The sequence below is a fragment of the Bos indicus genome, chromosome 10, assembly GCF_029378745.1.
Source record: "Bos indicus isolate NIAB-ARS_2022 breed Sahiwal x Tharparkar chromosome 10, NIAB-ARS_B.indTharparkar_mat_pri_1.0, whole genome shotgun sequence".
Classification (NCBI taxonomy): Eukaryota; Metazoa; Chordata; class Mammalia; order Artiodactyla; family Bovidae; genus Bos; species Bos indicus.
The window spans coordinates 70,432,043-70,452,459 of record NC_091769.1 but is presented as its reverse complement, the minus strand read 5'-3'; the positions used below and the strand labels follow the sequence as shown (position 1 = coordinate 70,452,459).

Here is a 20,417-nt window from a genome sequence, read left to right as displayed (position 1 = left end):
ACTTTGGAATTAATTCTATAAGAAAAAAAATGGCAGTTCTTTCAAAACTCTGACTCATAAATCAACAAAAGCTTTAGTTTATTAAAACCTAACAGTACACTAAATAAGGTTCTATAAAAAGAGAAGACATTAAATTCAGGAATAAGATTTCTATATACATCCCAAATTTTCTTTTTTTTTTTTTTTTTCCAAATTTTCTTAACTAAACATATATTACTTAATGATATATCACTGAAATGATCAGAGAAGCACAAGAAAACATCCCACATACAGCATCTCTAATTTTAGCTGTTCACCCATATAGTGTCTTTGTATTGATGTTTTAGTTATTTCCAATTGTCAGTACAAGAAAGGATGTTTAAGTTTCATCAATCTGTATAAATCATACATGTCTCATTTCATAACTAGAGACCTTTCTCCAGTGTTTATGAAGTTAACATGTAAGACACAGATTCTTTCATTTATGTTAAGTAATGATTATTGATAAGGCAATATTTAGGATACCTAAATAAATGAATTTGCTAATTATTATTCCTTGTTTTGACATTTTAACATATCACTTTTGACATCTGACATATCACTTTGTGATATACATTCAAGTTTTCTATAAGCATCTTACTGAGTTGAAAGCTCCACTTATATGTCCGAGGGGATGAATTCGGATGTTTTTCTTTCTGTTTATCTTTTTCTCCATCTTTGATGTGAGGGGATATCCTTGCAGGGGATCGTGCAAGCTTCTGTGGCTTAGATACACTAAGATGCTTTACTGGGGTACATTTACTTGAATTGTCTAGGACAGGAAGATCTTCACTATCACTGCTTTGTCCTATAAGAAGAAAAAGTTAACTCAGATTATAAATGATAAAAACTTTAAAAATGCAACAGACCCAGCAATTACACTTTTTGGTATCCTAAAGAAACAAATGCACAAAAGTGCTAAGTTTTATAACAATAAAAAGATGGAAATAACCTAAATACCCACCAAAAGGGAAATGGCTAAGAATTATATATTATTGTTGTTTTTCAGTTGCTAAGTCGTATCTGTTTGCAACCCGATGCAGGATGCCAGGCTTTCCTGTCCTTCCATCTCCTGGAGCTTGTTCAAACTCATGCCCATTGAGTCGGTGATACCATCCTCTGTTACCCCTTTCTTTTTTTGCCTTCAATCTTCCCGATGCTGGGGAAGGGTCTGGCATTAGGGTCTTTTCCAATGAGTCAGCTCTTCACATGAGGTGGCTAAAGTATTGGAGCTTTAGCTTCAGCAGCAGTCTTTTCAATGAATATTCGGGGTTGATTTCCTTTAGGACTGACTGGTTTTATCTCCTTGCTGTCCAGGTGACTCTCAACAGTCTTCTCCATACCACAGTTCAAAAGCATCAATTCTTCTACACTCTGCCTTCTCTATGGTTCAACTCTCACATCCAAACATGACTACTAGAAAAATCATAGCTTTGACTAGAAGGACCTTTATCAGCAAAGTGATGTCTCTGATTTTTAATATGTTTTCTAGGTTGGTCATAGCTTTTCTTCCAAGGAGCAAGCGTCTTTTAATTTCATAGCTGCAGTCACCATCTGCAGTGATTTCAGAGCCTGGGAAAGTAAAATCTGCCACTGCTTCCACATTTTCCCCATCTATTTGCCATGAAATGATAGGACCGGATGGCAGGATCTTAGTTTTATGAATGGTGAGTTTTAAAGCGGCTTTTTCACTTTCCTCTTTCACCTTCATCAAGAGGCTCTTTAGTTCCTCTTTGCTTTCTGCCATTAGCGTGGTATTATCTGCATATCTGAGGTTGTTGGTACTTCTTCTGGCAATCTTGATTCCAGCTTGTGCTGCATCCAGCCCAGCATTTCACATGATGTACTCTGCTTATAAGTTAAATAAGCAGGGTGACAGTATACAGCCTTGACGTACTCCTTTTCCAATTTGGAACCAGTCTGTTGTTCCATGTCCAGTTCTTACTGTTGCTTCTTGACCTGCATACAGGTTTCTCAGGAGGCAGGTAAGGTAGTCTGGTATTCCCATCTCTTTTTGGAACAAAAATGACCAAATATCCAAAACAGATTATGAAATGATAAAGTTAAACAATAAGCATAGTATTGCCCTATATATGTTTAAAACAAAACATAAAAACAACCCAAAAGGGGACCAACCCAAACTATATATATGAAGAAGCACAAAATAAACACCCAGCTGTTAACATGTGTATAATAAAATGTGAGCAGATATTTGGTTCCAAGTCTGTATCCCTCCTCACCAAATCTGCACTGAGAGAGATGCTTTTGGTTTTCATTTAATAACAAATTAGAATTTTCTCTCAACTTTTCTGCTTTATTTCAAAGTCTACACCCTACTTGACCATATTTACTCTCAAAATCCAACTCTGCCTTCTACTAAAAAGGCAAAGTTGTGGGTTACACACCATATTTCCCAGCCCCTTCCCTACTGTATCTGTCCCTTTGGCACTTTTTCAGCCTCAAAAAGAGGAGACTGTTAATTCTGGGCAAACTACTATAATATCTTCAGCTATACTCTTGAAACCATTTATTCTCAGCATCTCTGAAACACCTCAATGTCATTTTATCTTTTCTTCTTTTATCAGAGTCTACCAACATACTTAAAGCTTTCCCACCCCTTAGAGAGAGAAGGAGGGAAGGAGAGGAAAACCTCCCCATTTGGCTGGTACCTCTTTCCTTCTCTTTAGGGTCAAATTTCATGAAAGAGAAATTCGTTGTTATCCTGATTTCCGTACCTTCTAATCCATCTCCTTCCCATGCTCTTATTAGGGCCCCTAACACTATTCACCAACTTCAATGAATACATTTTAATCCCACGTGAATATTCTATTGCATTTGAACCATCTTTCCTATTCAAACCAACAACTGTTTACTGATTTTCATTTATCTCTAATCTGCTTCTATTCTCCTCTTCCTGGCCCATTTAAAGGGATATGCCACATAATTCCACTCCTGGTCCTTTTTCCTCTCATTTTACAACCCTCACATAGCAGCTTTATCATCTTGTAATCCTTCAACAACTATCTTCTAAAACCAGACTCTTTTCGAAGCTCCTGAGCCTTATTTCCCTAATACTTGGTACTTCTAATACAACATTCCCTAAATTACTCTTCCAACAATCTGCTGCTACTCCTGTATGCCATATGTTAGTTAACCAGTTCCTCATATCTTACTACTACTAATAGAGTCCTAGTGATTTTATGGGCTTCCCTGGCGGCTTAAATGGTAAAGAATCTACCCACAATGGAGACCCGGGTTTGATCTTGCATCAGGAAGATCCCCTGGAGAAAGAAATGGCTACACACTCCAGTATTCTTGGGTTTCCCAGGTGGCACTGGTGGTAAAGAACCTGCCTACCAATGCAAGAGACATAAGAGACACAGGTTCGATATCTGTATTGGGAACATCCTCTGAGGAAGAAATGGCAACCTGCTCCAATATTCTTGCCTGGAGAATCCCATGGACAGAGGAGGTGGGCAGGCTACAGTCCATGGGGTCACAAAGAGTTGGACAAGACTAAAGTGACTTAGTGCACACACACAGTGACTTTATGTCCTAATTCTCTTCATTCATCCCTTCTTTCACTGCCTCAGTTAAGCCAAAGATTATTTCCACAAAGAAAAACGGATCATCTCCTTTCTTTTTTCCTTTTTTAACTTTTTACTTTGAGACAATTTTCAAACTTACAAAAAAGATGAAGAATGGTTACTAAAAAATGTTTTTCTGCCATTTGAGGATAACTTGCCCTGCCATATTTGAGTACCTTATAGTGTTTATGTCTTATAAATGAGAACATTCTCCTTGTTTTAGTTATCTACAAATTAGCCAAAACTTAGCAGTTTAAAACTACAAATGTTTAGTATCTCACATGGCTTCTGAGGGTCAGAATCTGGAAGCATCGTGGCTTTGTGGCCTGGCTCAGGGAATCTTGTGGGGTTGCTGCCAAGCTTTTAGCCCAGGCTCTGGTCTCTGAAGACCTGACTGGAGCTGAATGATATGCTCCAGGATGGCTCACTCACATGGCTGTTAGTGAGCATCAGGAAGCCTCAGTTCTTGCTGGCTGTAGGAAGGATATGCTTGGTTCCTCACCATGTGCGCCTCTCCATACACTGCTTGACTGTCCTCCCAACATGGCAGCTAACTTTCCCCAGAGCAACTGATCCAGAGGAAAGCAGAGAAGAATCTGTTGTGCCTTTTATGAGCTTCAAGTCATACTCCATCATGTCCACTCTATTTTACTAGTTAAAAGAAAGTGACTAAATACAGCCCATACCCAAAATGAAGGAACTGGGCTTTGCCTCTTGAAGAGAAGCATATCAACACATTTGTGGATGTGTTTTTAAATCCACCACACTCCTAAACAACCAGATATATTACTGTCATCTAATCCTCAGACTCCACACAAGTATCTCTGCTGCTGCTGCTGCTACTGCTAAGTGACTTCAGTTGTGTCTGACTCTGTGCGACCCCATAGACGGCAGCCCACCAGGCTCCCCCGTCCCTGGGATTCTCCAGGCAAGAATACTGGAGTGGGTTGCCATTTCCTTCTCCAATGCATGAAAGTGAAAAGTGAAGTCGCTCAGTCGTGCCCGACTCTTAGTGACCCCATGGACTGCAGCCTACCAGGCTCCTCCATCCATGGGATTTTCCAGGCAAGAGTCCTGGAGTGGGGTGCCATCGCCTTCTCCGCAAGTATCTCTAGTTTGACCCAATAATGTTCTTTATACCAATAGTATCCAGGTGAGAATTATATACCTCATTTACTTGTCACATAAATCTCCTTCAATCTGGAATGGTTCCTCTTTGACTTTCATGACCCTGACAATTTTTAAAATTATAGCCCAATTATTCTACCGAGTATCCTTCAGTTTGAACTTGTTGCTGGGTCCTCATGATCACAGTCGGGTCATACGTCTTTGACAGGAATGTCGCAGAGGTGCACGACACTCTTCACGGTGCATCCCGTCAGGAGGCACATCACTTCACTTGATCCCGTTGCTGGTGGTGGTCATTTTGACTAAGGTAACGTCTGTCCATGCATCCACTGTAAACTCATTCATTTTCCCTTTGCAATTCCTGCTATCTTTCTAGTCTCATCGCCTATCACTCTTTCTCTATACTCCATACCTGTCTTGTTCAGCCATTAGCCACATCTGATTACTGAGTACTTGAAATACGGTTCAAAGGAATTTTTTTGAAATGCCCTTTGTCTTAAATAAATTATATGCTCCTTCCTTGGAATATGTATCTACCGTAGTCTAGTATTTCCATTTCAGACTTGTAGGAAGACATGTTTTGGATGTAAAATTATAATTTGTCAAATCAACCATGTTTTTTCCCACTATATCCCATAACTTAACTTTATTCTTTATTGTACATACATCTGTTTTCAGATGTATTTGAAAAAATTCTTCTGTTTTTCAAATTCTATTTGTTTTATTCTATTCTTCTTATTTTTTTCAAGATTTCCAAACATATTCCTCTAATATTAAACTGCATTACATAAGAAATGCAATAAGCATAAAAAATAACCACAGCTATCTCAGCTCTAAATAAAATTGACAAGCAAATTTTCAGATGAAAAACTAATGGAAAAATTGCTACTTTTCAGAACAGAATAAACCAAATTTAGTTTTAAGCTGACACAGATGATCAGGCCAAAAAACTGCTCAAAGTACTAACACCATACTAAAGCCAGTGTTGCAAAGCACCAACCTGCTCCATTCTTTTCATTTTTGGCTACAGCACTTGTTCGCTTTGGGGTTCGCTTCTGCTTTTTTGCCAATAATCCACCAGTTCCATCACTTGGCCTTTTCTGACCTGAAATAAGTGGAAAGAGAAAATTAGAAAAAAAAATCAAGAGCAAGTATGTTTATTCATCTGCCTACATGAATTCCCATGTATATGTTTTTTAAAAAGGGTGGGGTAAAGAGGGAGCAGGGGAAGGAAGGAAGGAAAAAGAAGAAACACAGGAGAGGAGGAAGGGAAAAAGAGAAGGAAGGAAGGAGGGAGGGAAAGAAGAAGGAAGGGAAGAATGGTACTTAACAGATCAAAGCTCCTAAAACTCTTAGCATACTAATTTTGAATTTTAACATAAAGACTGATTTTCTCCCTAGGAAGTCCTTACCCTTCTCTCTGCTCTCTCTTTCTTGAACAATTATACTACAGGTACCAGAGGCAACACTGGCTTCAAAGCCATTTGCTGACTCCCTCTCACAGAGACCTTCTTGAGATTCTTCAGCAATACTGTCAACTTCAATAGTTATGTCACTCTCACTTTTTATACTTCGAGACTCATCTTGGCTGAGAGTAAGTGGTGACGCTACTGAAAAGTTATGCTGTGCTACAGGAGGTAGGGCAGGTGGAATAGAAACAAGAGAGTTAGATTCAGAGCTTTCAACTACTGCGTCCTCAATGCTGGTTTTCTCCTTTTCATCCAAATCATCCAAATCTACTTCATGGCAAACCAAGGTTTCTGGCCCAATCAGAGGCATTGCATCCTCCTCTTCCTTTAGCGGGGTATTTACAGTTTCTTCTGCTGGACCATCGAATTTTTCGTTAGTCAATTCTTGAACGCACTGGTTTGGCTCTGCTATTAATGATGGCATTCCTTCATTTTCTATTTCAAAGTGTTGTTCAAAATTTAAGTTTTTCACTCCCTCAGATGCAGTGCAATCACTGGTCCTTTCTTGAGATGTGCTAGATATGCTATTTGTCATTTCCATTCCATTCTCAATTCTTATTCTTTTCTCTGGTGATGACTGTCCCAGGATCTTTCGTTTCAACTTTTTTTCTTTTGCACATTGGTCAGTTTCATCTTCAGTAGCAGAAGAAAAGTTTTTACTGTCTAAAGAAGAAAATTCTGGACTCTGAGCATCAATATGAGGTTCAGTTCCTGCTTCATCCTGGGTAAATGATGAAATTTTTATAATTTCTAAAGAAAGATCTTTTGTCTTGCTTCGTCTTCCCTTTCCTTTAGGAGATTTTTCTGCATCTTTCTTAACTTCTTCTTGCTCCACTTTATTTCCTAAAATCTGTACTATTTGTTCATTCTCTCCAGCTTCTAACTTTAAGGTTTCTAAAGACTGCATTTGAGTCCTATCATTTTCTTTTAATATATGTGGAGCAGTCTTTGGATTTTCTTCATCTAGCTTATCATCATTTAAATTTTCATTTTTTTCTAATTCTTCTTTAATATCAGGAGAAAGTTCTTCATTCATCAAATTCTTTTCTAAAAGGTCTTCTGTTTCACTATCAGATGAACAAGAGTCTGCAAGAGAAAATATTATATTACACAAGTTTCTACTTAATTACCAATGTAATTTATAATAAAAATTCTGCCAAAGACAAAACTCTTAATCATGTACCTCTGAATACCTCCTTGTAGAAATTTCTCATATAAAATAAACCATATATTTGTGCCAAAAATGGGGGAGGGGAGATCTCAAATAAACTCCATGTGAAAATATATTACATAGAAAAATATTACTGTCTCAATTCTGTAAAAGAGCTCTTTTCCAATTTTTACTAGTATCATATTTAGGCTACAGTAACCCTTAGAAACGGAGAAGACAATGGCACCCTACTCCAGTACTCTTGCCTGGAAAATCCCATGGACGGAGGAGCCTGGTGGGCCGCAGTCCATGGGGTCGCTAGAGTCGGACTCGACTGAGCGACTTCATTTTCACTTTCACTTTTCACTTTCATGCACTGGAGAAGGGAATGGCACCCCACTCCAGTACTCTTGCCTGGAGAATCCCAGGGACGGGGGAGCCTGGTGGGCTGCCGTCTATGGGGTCGCACAGAGTCGGACACGACTGAAGCGACTTAGCAGCAGCAGCAGCAGCAGCAACCCTTAGAAAAATCAAAGGACTAGTACTGAAATATGAAGTTAACATATGAAGTGGTTTGATTTGAGAGGGTACTGATTAAAATCTGGAATGCCCATTTTATGTCCTTAGAAAGGAGTATGACATTCTACTTAATTTTGAAAAGATGTATAAAAATGAGAAGCTTGAATTCTCAAAAATGTAAATATTCCTCTGATTAAGAGAAAGGAAAGTATAGGCCAGTTACCTTTCTGCAAAAAAAAACCATTCTCTTTAAGTCAGAGAATTTTTTAAATAATAAATAATGTTATAAGATGATATAGAAGTTGTAAAATACAAGAATTCTGCCCACATGGTGCTCATATTTTACAGTGCAAAAAGGAAAGCTTAAATGTACTTTTTAAGTGAAAAAGTATGTAGTTTTATTTTATGGTTTTATCATATACAGAATTTAGAATTTTGTCTCAATTTTTTAAAAAGGTAGTTTTTCACTTTTATGAAGCAGTTTAGCAAAAAAATGTATAATTTTGTAGGCTGTACATGTGCATGCTTCTAAGAGCATTTGCAACTTTGTGGAAATCTTGCATTTGTGTATTACGTCAGCCTTCCAGCAGATGGCAGTAAAGGGGAAGAAAGATGCCCTTTCTAACTTGCACAAAAGCTCCACATGGTGGATTCATGGCAATCCTGTGGTTCAGAAGTTTTCAAGGGAGGAAAATTCTTATGTGAACATTTTCTATATTTAACATTTCTTAAATTACATAGAAAACTATACAAAAGTAGAAACGTTGGAAAAAACGTAAATGCAGAATAAAATATGTTCACTTATATTCATCCCAAAACATGTGTCTACCACTTTAGTTTGTGCTCTCTTTGAAAACAGTCTCAGCTTTACTGAAAGATCCTAGGTGAACAGCAATGGTGAAGATCCTAGATGAAGGCGATAGCAACCCACTCCAGTACCCTTGCCTGGAAAATCCCATGGACGGAGGAGCCTGGCGGGCTTCAGTCCATGGGGTCACTGAGAGTCGGGCGGGACTGAGCAACTTCACTTTCACTTTTCACTTTCATGCATTGGAGAAGGAAATGGCAACCCACTCCAGTGTTCTTGCCTGGAGAATCCCAGGGACAGAGGAGCCTAGTGGGCTGCCGTCTATGGGGTCGCACAGAGTCAGACAAGACTGAAGTGACTTAGCAGCAGCAGAACAGCAGTGGATTACAGGAGACACCAGTACATGCTTTGTAGGACAGGGTGGCATACTGGCTTGTCAACCCGTGCTCTATTAAAATAGAATATTTCTCTGATATTGTCAAGAAAAGGTACTCCTAAGTAAGATATCACTGAATTTTAAATAAATAGGGTACAGCAAAATAAATATTTTGTTCAAATCAAATTTTGTAATTTAAATCATGTATTAAAAACTTAGATGACTTCCTACGAATCTCTCACACAACTGGTTTTATTATTTATATGATTGATTTTTTTTTTTTAAATCAACGATCCTCAAAATTGAGCACCTTCCATTCCATTTGACAGAGGTGAGCTGTCTGGCCTATTGCTTCGAGCACTTCTGGTACCTGATTTTCCGTCACTGTTTGCAGTCTTAGACAAACCATATGGCATGTTAGACGAAAGCGTAGATTTTAAAGGAGGTCGTCCCCGTTTTGACTTCTGCCTCTCCTCATCCCTCTTTTCATCCTTTTCACTGTCTTCTTTGTTCTAGGTTACAACAATAAAATGTATGAGAAATAGTACCTTTATGAAAAATAAATACTCTACTTTGCCAAGGAAAACTGTAACTGAAAAAGATTAGTTACATCAACTCGTAATCTGTAGTTATGGAAAAATTAAAATTAAATAGTTTTCTAATGTTTTGTACTTAAATGAGTATGATGTTCTACAACTTCAACACGGTAACACTGCAATTATATTGTGAAGGTCAGAGGCAGCACGTAAGAGAGCTATATACTATTCAGCTCTCCCCTTGTCTCTTACTATTTCCTGAGGAAAAGAAAGGTATGTCATCATCTCTACAGCAAAGGCTGAAAATTGAGGGTATGGATGAGGCTAGAACATATAGCCAATGTATGCTTTAAAACTTAGTACTAGCTTCCACAATTAAAAACCAGATTTTACTTTTTAAAAAATATACTTGTCTTGAGAGAAAAAAAAATTCTAAAATCTGGCAAGCCTGAGCCTGCATCCCACAGCAGAGTGGTTGGTTCCATCCTCTCTAGACGAGGGACATAACCTCTTCTTTGCCGGGCTCAGTCCTACTTTACCACTTTTCTAGAGAACCTCGTAAGCCTTTGCATTTGAAGCCTGTGCCCCAAGGGAAGCTGGTTTTTACCTTTTCTGAAATAGTGTGGAAATGTGTTCATATTTTTTACTTTTTAGCTTCTGGGCCTAAGGGGCAAACTCACAATTACTTTGAAAGACTCAAAATGATTATATGAGAAAACAAGTTTTATAAAAAACACAGTATTAATACAATATGAACAACTGTTATCTAAAGGATATAGCACCTGTATACATACTTTAGCTTTTTTCTTCTGTTTTTTCTTTGGTCCACCTTTGTCCAATGGCCAGATTATCCTGTCAGCCTTTACCCATTCATCATACCTTAAAATAAAGAATATATTTTAAAATTCACAAGAATACCTTATTTGAAATGTAGTCACCAAGTACAAACAACAGGACTGAAGAGGGCCGAGTTCTATGTCGGCAGAAAGGTGAAGGGCACGGGTGCTCACCTGCTGGCAGTATGTGTGCCAGGCACTGCACTGGGTGTTTTGGGTACCTGCCACCAACAGGGCACAGCAAGAGTTTATCAGGGCAGACAGGTTTAAGAGGGAGAATAGGGTAGGCAAACTAAATGGATTCAAGGCTGTTTGCACTGCCTTTTTCCCCACAACTCCCACTCATCTGAGCTTAATTAAATAAGCTGATTCTGTAACCAAATAATGCAAAACAAGTGAGATAAATTTAAACTTGTAGTATGATGAGTTCTAGATTAGTTTATGAAGTCCTTTTCAACTCTTTTCCTCCAGAACTCTCTCTAGCCTCCAGTATTTCTAAAAAAATTTTATTCTGAACTGTACACCTCTAAAACTGAAATTTCTTTTAGAGGTATTTTAAGTTTATTCTGAAAACCCATTTTCCCCTTTCCCATAATACTGACATAACTTCTAGATTTTAATATAGCCAGTCCAAGTTGCTAATCAGGGGCAAATAAGAAATTAAACCTCCTAGAACTAAATAACAGCTTTTACATTATATAAGTATATATTTATAGAGCTACCTATAATTTATATGTTTAATGTATATTTATAGGTATTTATAGAGATGAACCAAAATCTAAAATCTGTACATTTTAGCTAAAAAAAAAAAAGAAAAAAACTACAGGCAGTCCTTGCTTTGAACTGCACCCTAGTGATGCAAACCACACCTTCACTTTGTAACCCAATCACCATTAACCCATGCAAAAGAAGGACCCTGTTCCAATAGGCACAAGTTCAGCTGACCCAGTCCCATGACTCTACACTATGGTTTAAACATGATCTTCTCATGCATTATCCCAGTATCTATCTAGCAGGGTGGAAGGCCAATGAAAAACTATTAACCATGTGAATTCCAGCTAGGTAGGAAGATAACCAGTTAGAACAAACATGATCGTATAATAAAATGACTGTTAAGAGTCATACAGTAAAAAATTTAAAGAGATAAAAAGAGAAGGACGCTAGGAGGGGGATAGTCTAGACAACAGAACAGACACACTGATGGTAAGTAAAAGCGGATGGTTGTGAACTATGTAGACTCTGAGGAGAAAAGAAGGCTACATTGGGCTGCACGTGCAAAGTAGGGAGACGTGTTAAGGTTGTCAAGTGTAGTCTTTATCCCTGAATTCAATACATACAAAACTACTGAGAGATGGACAAGAAAGTTTGTTTTTAGTGTTGGCAGAAATGTGAAGGGTACAAGAGCTGACCTGAGAAAAAAGAAAAGAAATTTTAAAGTTTTTTTTTTTAATTTTTACTTTTAAAATTATTTATTTTTAATTGGAGACTAATTACTTTACAATATTGTGGTGGTTTCTGCCATACAGCAACATGAATCAGTCACGGGTGTACTTGTGTCCCCCCATCCTGAACCCTACTCCCACCTCCCTCCCCATCCCATCCCTTATGGGTCATCCCAGTGCACCAGCTTTGAGTGCCCTGTTTCATGCATCGAACTTGGACTGGTTCGATGTCATCTATTGTACATATGGTCATCTATTTCACATATGGTAATATACATGTTTCAATGCTCTTCTCTCAAATTATCCCATCCTCACCTTCTCCCAGAGTCCAAAGTCTGTTCTTTACATCTGTGTCTTTTTTGCTGTCCTGCATATAGGGTCGTTGTTACCATCTTTCTAAATTCCATATATATGTGTTAATATACTGTATTGGTGTTTTTCTTTCTGACTTACTTCACTCTGTAATAGGCTCCAGTTTCATCCATCTCATTAGAACTGACTCAAATGCGTTCTTTTTAAGAGCTGAGTAATATTTCATTGTGTAAATGTACCACAGCTTTCTTATCCATTCGTCTGCCGATGAACATGTAGGTTGCTTCCATGTCCTAGCTATTGTAAACAGTGCTGCGATGAACATTGGGGTACATGTGTCTCTTTCAATTCTGGTTTCCTCAGTTTGTATGCCCAGAAGTGGGATTGCTGGATCGTATGGCAGTTCCATTTCCAGTTCTTAAAGGAATCTCCACACTGTTCTCCATTGTGGCTGTACTAGTTTGCATTCCCCCCAACAGTGTAAGAGCGTTCCCTTTTCTCCACACCCTCTCCAGCATTTATTGTTTGTAGACTGTTTGATAGCAGCCATTCTGACTGGAGTGAGATGGTACCTCATTGTGGTTTTGATTTGCAAGAAATTTTAAAGTTTTATATGCTATTCAGTCAATCCATATTCTTTTTAAAATGATGTGAGAGGACAGAAGCCAAACATGCCCCCACTAAAGAAAGCAATTAACGTTTGCTGAGCACTTAACTAAGTGCCAGGCACTAACTATATGAATTTTCATGTTAATATAATTAGCACTACTTCTCACAAAAATCCCTATAAAGTAGATTCTCTGTATTTCCCAACTCAGAGATGAGGGAACTGAGTATGTAGGGAAATTCTGGAACATCTGGGCTCCAAGCAACTACAGGGCCCGCAGATACAGTGAACACACAAAACTTCCTAAAGAATAGAGAGAAAAGTAGTCCCTGACATCCAGCAACTGGCCTGGTACTATTAGCTGGGCCTTGCTGTTGCTACAGAGCCGTCCTGGCCCTCACAGCTAGGGCATGTTGTTCTCCTGTTGCACATAAACAACTTCACAGAACATCAATATCAGACAGGTCTGTTGCATGACCATGATGTATCAAGACAAAAAAAAGACCACTTCCCAGTTGTGTCTCAACACAAAAAAAAAACAGGAACACTGTCCAGGCCACAAAAATGACCAAACATCCTTTATACCCTGAGAGACTGCTACTGCTTTACCAATGACAGCATTGTGGTGGTGGTGGTAGTTGGGGGGTGGTTTAGTCGCTAAATTGTGTCCAAGTCTTGCAACCCCCATGGACTATAGCCCGCCAAGCTCCTCTGTCCATGATTTTCCAGGCAAGAATACTGGAGTGGGTTGCCCTTTCCCTTCTCCAGGCGATCTTCCTGGCCCTGGGATCAAACCTGCATCTCCTGTGTCTCCTGCATTGCAGACGGATTCTTTATCCACTGAGCCATTGGGGGGAAGTCCAAAGATAGCATTAACCTTGGTTTAGTCTTCCCTTCTTACAGGTAAGATTAAGATAACCAATCAGAATTATCCTCTGCTTCTTGACAGCATCCAGTCTAGAGCAAAGCCCTATTTCCTAAACCCTCTTAAAATCACCTAACAGAAGCTCAGATCTAAGTCTTATCTAACATTCTTATCTATTAATTTTCCAATTCAAACCTATTACAGTGCTTGATACAGGCTTGATTTCTGATAAATTTAATAAGTAAACAAGCAAAACCACTTGCAATGTTGGGAGCCATGGGTCCAGCTCTCTAAAGGATGTTTCCACAGAACCCTGAGCTGTTGCTACTCCCAAAGGTGGTACCCTGAGCTTTCATGACCCACCCTCTAACTGACATGCCACATGGTTCCCTAAGTCAGGTGTCCTCCCTTACTGCAGATGAGTAGCAAACCCAGTTTGTTCAGGTACAGATGTGATCCTGGTGATCTCTGGCTGGACGTACTGACATGGGAAGTAAAATAGTAGGAATGTTCAAAGTCCTGGAAAATTCAAATGCAAGGTGTGCTGTGTAAGTGCATATATACTATTTGCTTTAGTTCTTCAAAACATTAAAAATGATCTTTCTGAACCAAAAACAAATTTCAAAATAAGAAAATACATTTCTTGCTTACCTGACATTCCATCCATAGTAATGTACCAAGTATAAAACTTCTCCATCATCAATTTCAGTGCTTTTAATACTGGCTTCGTAGATCTTCTGCGTTTTCCCCCGTCCATATTTTACTTTCACTTTGGTGCCTGTTAGGCAGGGTTCTGTGTCTTCCTCATCTTCCTCCCCTTCAGAGTCACATTTGCTTTCAGTTTCTTCCCTGCAGTAAGTTATAACACTGATAATGCTACTGATAACTTAATGGAAAACAAAATAATATATGCTAAAAGAATCCAACATGTAGAAGAGTCACAACCTAATTATTACCTTCATAACATGTCAGTGGAGGAGGAGAAGAAGGAGGAGAAGGAGAAGATTTTCATAGACTACTTAGTAGGGAACTGATTTATTATGACAAGGTGCACTGTACCAAAAGTAAATCCGTACTTCTTAAAGGCAAGTCAGTCATCACAGTTAATGGTGATGTGGAATCAAATAAATCACTTTTGATAAAACAAAATTACAACAACATGCTTTGAAGAAGTCTTTAGGATTCAAGCGCCACCTTGTATGTGAAAATGACCTAAAGATAGTTTTTAACTTTCTGCAACTGAAATGTCTTGTCTACTTGACTAGTACTTTTTGCTCAATTCAGAGTGGTTCTTAACCCAGACGTTTTTGGTGGGAAAAATAATGAACAAGGGCTAACTACCTTAGTAACTCTTTTAAACTAGTTTATAAAGGTTTCCCCACCCTCACGAAGAAACAACAGACATCTGGGTGTTAGGTGTTTTGTCATCACTGTGGGATAGCACCGGAAGAACGAAGGTTTTGCATATCTTACATCGGTTCCTATTTGTTTTTACACATCTCCCATCAGTTTTTGTTTTGATAATCATATATAAAGGAGATTCACATAGGGAGGTCCAAGTATTTGTAATATTTTTAAACAAACATTCTTTATTAGCCCAGCAAATATTCAGAACAGATTTGCATCAAAGATCACTCTAGTGGCACAGGAGTTTTAAAAACCTTAAGAGGAGTTACTATCTTCTGTCATAAACACAGGGCATTATTTTAGGGATCACTGGGGGACCCAACATGAAGAAACTTTGACAACTCATTAGCAGTGGGAATGTTTTCTTTACAAGGGCACCTTCCAATTATATTCTGATAAGGTAATTTCAAAACACCATAAAAAACTACTTAAAACAGAAGTCTCTATAGATTAAAAAAAAAAAGGCTATTTCCAGGATTCCTGCTATTAAATGAGAATACAGACTGTTTGTATATTCAGTTTTATTTAATAAAAGGAAATAATGTCCTTCATATTCAAGTCTGTGAAACTTTATGTCTCTAAAATAAATATTCTATTTACATATCAATTATAAAGGCTTTTTAAAGCACGTGGTGTGTATGTATATATATATATGCATATATATATAGTGTGTATTACATACATACTATAAAACATACACATTTTGATGCTTATTTTTAACAAATCTTCAAACTATAGTTAGGCCTTACTTTTTAAATAGTCTACCTTACCTTATTAAATTTACTGTCCAAATATTTGAATTACTACACTCTATCATTATACTCAATTCCAATTATTTCCTCCTACTTTCCCTAATCCTAATCGTATTTCACTATAGAACTTTCTTTACTCACTATTCTAATTCACACGTGACTGTGAATGCTCCTGTACCTATTTATGCTGAATCATAAAATTACCTCTCCCACTCACCAATCATTACTATTTTTGCAGTTATTTTTTCAACGGTTAATTTTCAGATGGGTGTCAGCCACTAGTTGGAAACAGCAGGCCACTTTTCTCAATTTTGCCTAATAACTCAAATTTCTAGAAAATTTAGCATTGAAAAATAACTGGAGGAGAGCATCTACACAAGTAAGTGTGTTATGCTGTTGCTGAGTTAAAATTCATTTTTTAGTAGTGTCTAAAAATTAGTAAATCCATTTGACAATAAAGAAATGGCCACTAAACATAGTTGGACATTACCATGATCTAGCTGGACTGCCTAATCTCTGGTTATTTTTAAGTCAATTCAGTCCATATGTGTATAATACATGAAAAAAAACCAACAGTTTTCACTCAACAGCAAACAGGATGAACATTAAAAAGCCAAAATTCAATGTGATGTGGGGCAAGAATGAATTTTCCAAACTAGAATCAGGGGTGCATGCCACTTATTCTAATATAATAACTTGGAAAAGAAAACTGTCTTAGATAAAGCTAACACACAGAAACATCTGCTAGTACTGTGCACCCATGTGTTTGTTAGCTTTCCCACATTGTACCTTTTTTAAAATGGAATTTTTGCTGTCGCTGTTTCCTCTTGTCCACTTCCTCCATTTTTCTCCAGCTCCCTTCCCTGCTGTCAACTGCAGGACCTTTCTTTTGACTGGGTGGCGCAGCCTTCTTTGAGGCCACTGTTTAGGGCACAAGTGCTATTAAAATGGTGCGACCAGTATATTCTCCAATTCCGAAAGGCGATACACATCATCTTCACAATGTGTCTCACCTTCATCAGACAAGAGGAATGGAAGTCCCAATAAGAAAGCATTCCCTCAAACCTGAACCTCTAAGCAGGAACAGAGCGCTGCTGCACCCCAGACAGGCGTTTCTGGAGAACAAACGTAAGATAATGTACCTCTCTTGGCTTTTCTCTTCCTCTTCCTCTGAGTCTTTGTCAGAATCCTCCTGCTTTCTAATTTTCTTCTCCTTTTGCTTTGGTGTATTTTTTCTCCCCAGTAGTAGTTCGTTTTCCTTCTTCTCTGCAGTTTCACTGTCATCATCTACATCCTTATTTTCTGTATCATTCTCTCTTAATTTGTCTTCTGTTTTTTCTTCTTCAATTTCCTTTTTAATAGAATTTGCATCTCGAGCAATTCTCCTTCGTCCCTAGTAGAAAGGATGAAAACTTTAAAGGAATTATCACTACAAAGGGGAAAAAAATATAGAAAAATGTTATCTTTTTCTTAAACCATCATGGCAATGACTAGTCTTCTTTCTAGCTTGAGACATGATACTGATAACCCGTCAACTCCTGTGTACTTTTTGCTTCCTCTCAAAGTAAAAAATCAACCCGTGTAAATTACTTATGTCCAAATCTATCACGTCCCCTGGCTACATACTACATGAAAAATAAAAATTTTCTCCTGTGTTCACTATATTATTTTATCTCATTTTAATACTTCTTGACTACAATAAAAATTTTTAAGAATTATCTAAGTGTCAATGATATGTTAATAAGAAAAATAAATCAGTCCCTTAATTTTCTGGAAGTTCTTTCATCTCTAACTCTATTGTTTACTAAGATAAAATTTACATTATCACTGTATTTTAAAATAACTGAATTGTATTAATGCCCGAAAAGTGAGCTTATTTCTTTGCATCTAGAGAGCTCACTAGGCCAGCAGTAACTTGTTAATACCTCAGCAGCTGTTATCCAGTCTCTAGTTGCATGCTCAACTGACCAGGAAACTGTTGAGCCATTTCATTTTCTCCTAAATTCTCCTTCCAGTCAACTTCTGCACACTGGCAGAATTCCCCCCTACTTGAAATAAAGTGAGGATTAAAGGGAAAAAAAGAGCCAACAACTTTGGGAGCACTAGAATACTTTACAATTATTATCTCAGTTTAAGAAATGTTTTGCCTAGTTCCTGACTATGTACTATTTGAACATCAACAGTAGGGGGAAAAAAAAGAACTTAAGTTCCATGAGTGTAGGGTCTTTGTCTTACTCACGTCTATAACCTCAGATCTAAACAGTGTCTGGCACATGGGCAGGTACTCTTTTAAGAATTTGTAGGTAAATGAATGAAAGCATCTGTTATCCATAAAATTTTAAATTTGTATAACTTGTACCTTTGTCCCAGAAATCTCATTTTTAGAAGTCTGTATTCAGATAAATAAGGAGGACATTTTTACAAGTCTCTATATTTAGATAAATTTGGAGGACATTTTTGTAAGTATATTTACTGCAGTGCTTTCTGTAATCATAAAAAACTGGAGAAAATTTTGAGGAAGGTAAATTTATGGTACATCAATACTATGCAATAGTCTGCAGATATTTTACATAAGATGAGGAAGCTCTTTATGTAATGACAAGCAAGTATGTCCACAATACATAGAATGGGGTATTATTCAGTCTTAAAAAGGAAGGAAATTCTAATCCATACATGGATGAACCTTGAAGACCTTCTGCTGAATGAAATAAACCAGTCACAAAAGGACAAGTACTATCTAATTCCACTTATATGAGATATCCAGAGTAGTCAAATTCATAGTGACATAAAGTAGACTGATGGTTACCAGAGGCTGGGGAAGAGAAGAATGAGGAGTTTCAACAGGCCGAGTTTCAATTTCCCAAGATGAAAAAAGTTTTGGAGATAGATGATGGTGATGGTTATAAGACAATATGAATGTAGTTAATGCCACTGAACTGTGCATGTAAAAATGGTTAAGATGACAAATGTCATGTTTCTTTACCATAATCTTTAAAAATTAAGAAAAGAAACAAAGTACTCTGGAGGTTTCATGAAATTCACCAGAAAGTGCCACTTACTAAGTAAAATGGACAGTTTTAAAAAATGGTTTCTGAGCAAATACAAGAGATGACTTCGTCGTGTCTTTTATTAAATACAATTTCACTTACAAATAGCTGTGAAAAGAAGAGAAGCGAAAAGCAAAGGAGAAAAGGAAAGATATAAACATCTGAATGCAGAGTTCCAAAGAATAGCAAGAAGAGATAAGAAAGCCTTCTTCAGCGATCAATGCAAAGAAATAGAGGAAAACAACAGAATGGGAAAGACTAGGGATCTCTTCAAGAAAATCAGAGATACCAAGGAACATTTCATGCAAAGATGGGCACAATAAAGGACAGAAATGGTATGGACCTAACAGAAGCAGAAGATATTAAGAAGAGATGGCAAGAACACACATAAGAACTGTACAAAAAAGATCTTCATGACCCAGATAATCATGATGGTGTGATCACTGACCTAGAGCCAGACATCCTGGAATGTGAAGTCAAGTGGGCCTTAGAAAGCATCACTATGAACAAAGCTAGTGGAGGTGATGGAATTCCAGTTGAACTATTCCAAATCCTGAAAGATAATGCTGTGAAAGTGCTGCACTCAATATGCCAGCAAATTTGGAAAACTCAGCAGTGGCCACAGGACTGGAAAAGGTCAGTTTTCATTCCAATCCCAAAGAAAGGCAATGCCAAAGAATGCTCAAACTACCGAACAATTGCACTCATCTCACACGCTAGTAAAGTCATGCTCAAGATTCTCCAAGCCAGGCTTCAGCAATATGTGAACCGTGAACTTCCAGGTGTTCAAGCTGGTTTTAGAAAAGGCAGAGGAACCAGAGATCAAATTGCCAACATCTGCTGGATCATGGAGAAAGCAAGAGAGTTCCAGAAAAACATCTATTTCTGCTTTATTGACTATGCCAAAGCCTTTGACTGTGTGGATCACAATAAACTGGGAAATTCTGAAAGAGATGGGAATACCAGAACACCTGACCTGCCTCTTGAGAAATTTGTATGCAGGTCAGGAAGCAACAGTTAGAACTGGACATGGAACAACAGACTGGTTCCAAATAGGAAAAGGAGTACGTCAAGGCTGTATATTGTCACCCTGCTTATTTAACTTATATGCAGAGTACAGCATGAGAAAAGCTGGGCTGGAAGAAACACAAGCTGGAATCAAGATTGCCAGGAGAAATATCAATCACCTCAGATATGCAGATGACACCACCCTTATGGCAGGAAGTGAAGAGGAACTCAAAAGCCTCTTGATGAAAGTGAAAGTGGAGAGTGAAAAAGCTGGCTTAAAGCTCAGAAACATTAAAACATTCAGAAAACGAAGATCATGGCATCCGGTCCCTTCACTTCATGGGAAATAGATGGGGAAACAGTGTCAGACTTTATTTTTTTGGGCTCCAAAATCACTGCAGATGGTGACTGCAGCCATGAAATTAAAAGACGCTTACTCCTTGGAAGGAAAGTTATGACCAACCTAGATAGCATATTCAAAATCAGAGAAATTACTTTGCCAACAAAGGTTCGTCTAGTCAAGGCTATGGTTTTCCTGTGGTCATGTATG

At 37.9% G+C, this 20,417-nt stretch overlaps 1 protein-coding gene across 5 annotated transcripts in view; it reads right to left on the bottom strand.

Moving 5' to 3' along the window:
* ARID4A (AT-rich interaction domain 4A) overlaps positions 1-20,417 on the bottom strand; it is a 62,209-nt gene that overhangs the window by 6,644 nt on the left and 35,148 nt on the right. For 4 of the 5 annotated variants that reach the window (XM_019968980.2, XM_019968978.2, XM_070797655.1 and 1 more), the window contains exons 16-22: positions 16,955-17,205; positions 14,305-14,502; positions 10,386-10,470; positions 9,366-9,567; positions 6,146-7,288; positions 5,734-5,838; positions 620-826 (exon numbers count right to left, since the gene is read on the bottom strand). In XM_019968980.2, the coding sequence (XP_019824539.2) occupies positions 620-826; positions 5,734-5,838; positions 6,146-7,288; positions 9,366-9,567; positions 10,386-10,470; positions 14,305-14,502; positions 16,955-17,205 (2,191 nt within the window). The remainder of the gene's footprint in view (positions 1-619; positions 827-5,733; positions 5,839-6,145; positions 7,289-9,365; positions 9,568-10,385; positions 10,471-14,304; positions 14,503-16,954; positions 17,206-20,417) is intronic. The other variant, XM_019968982.2, reaches the window with a different exon arrangement.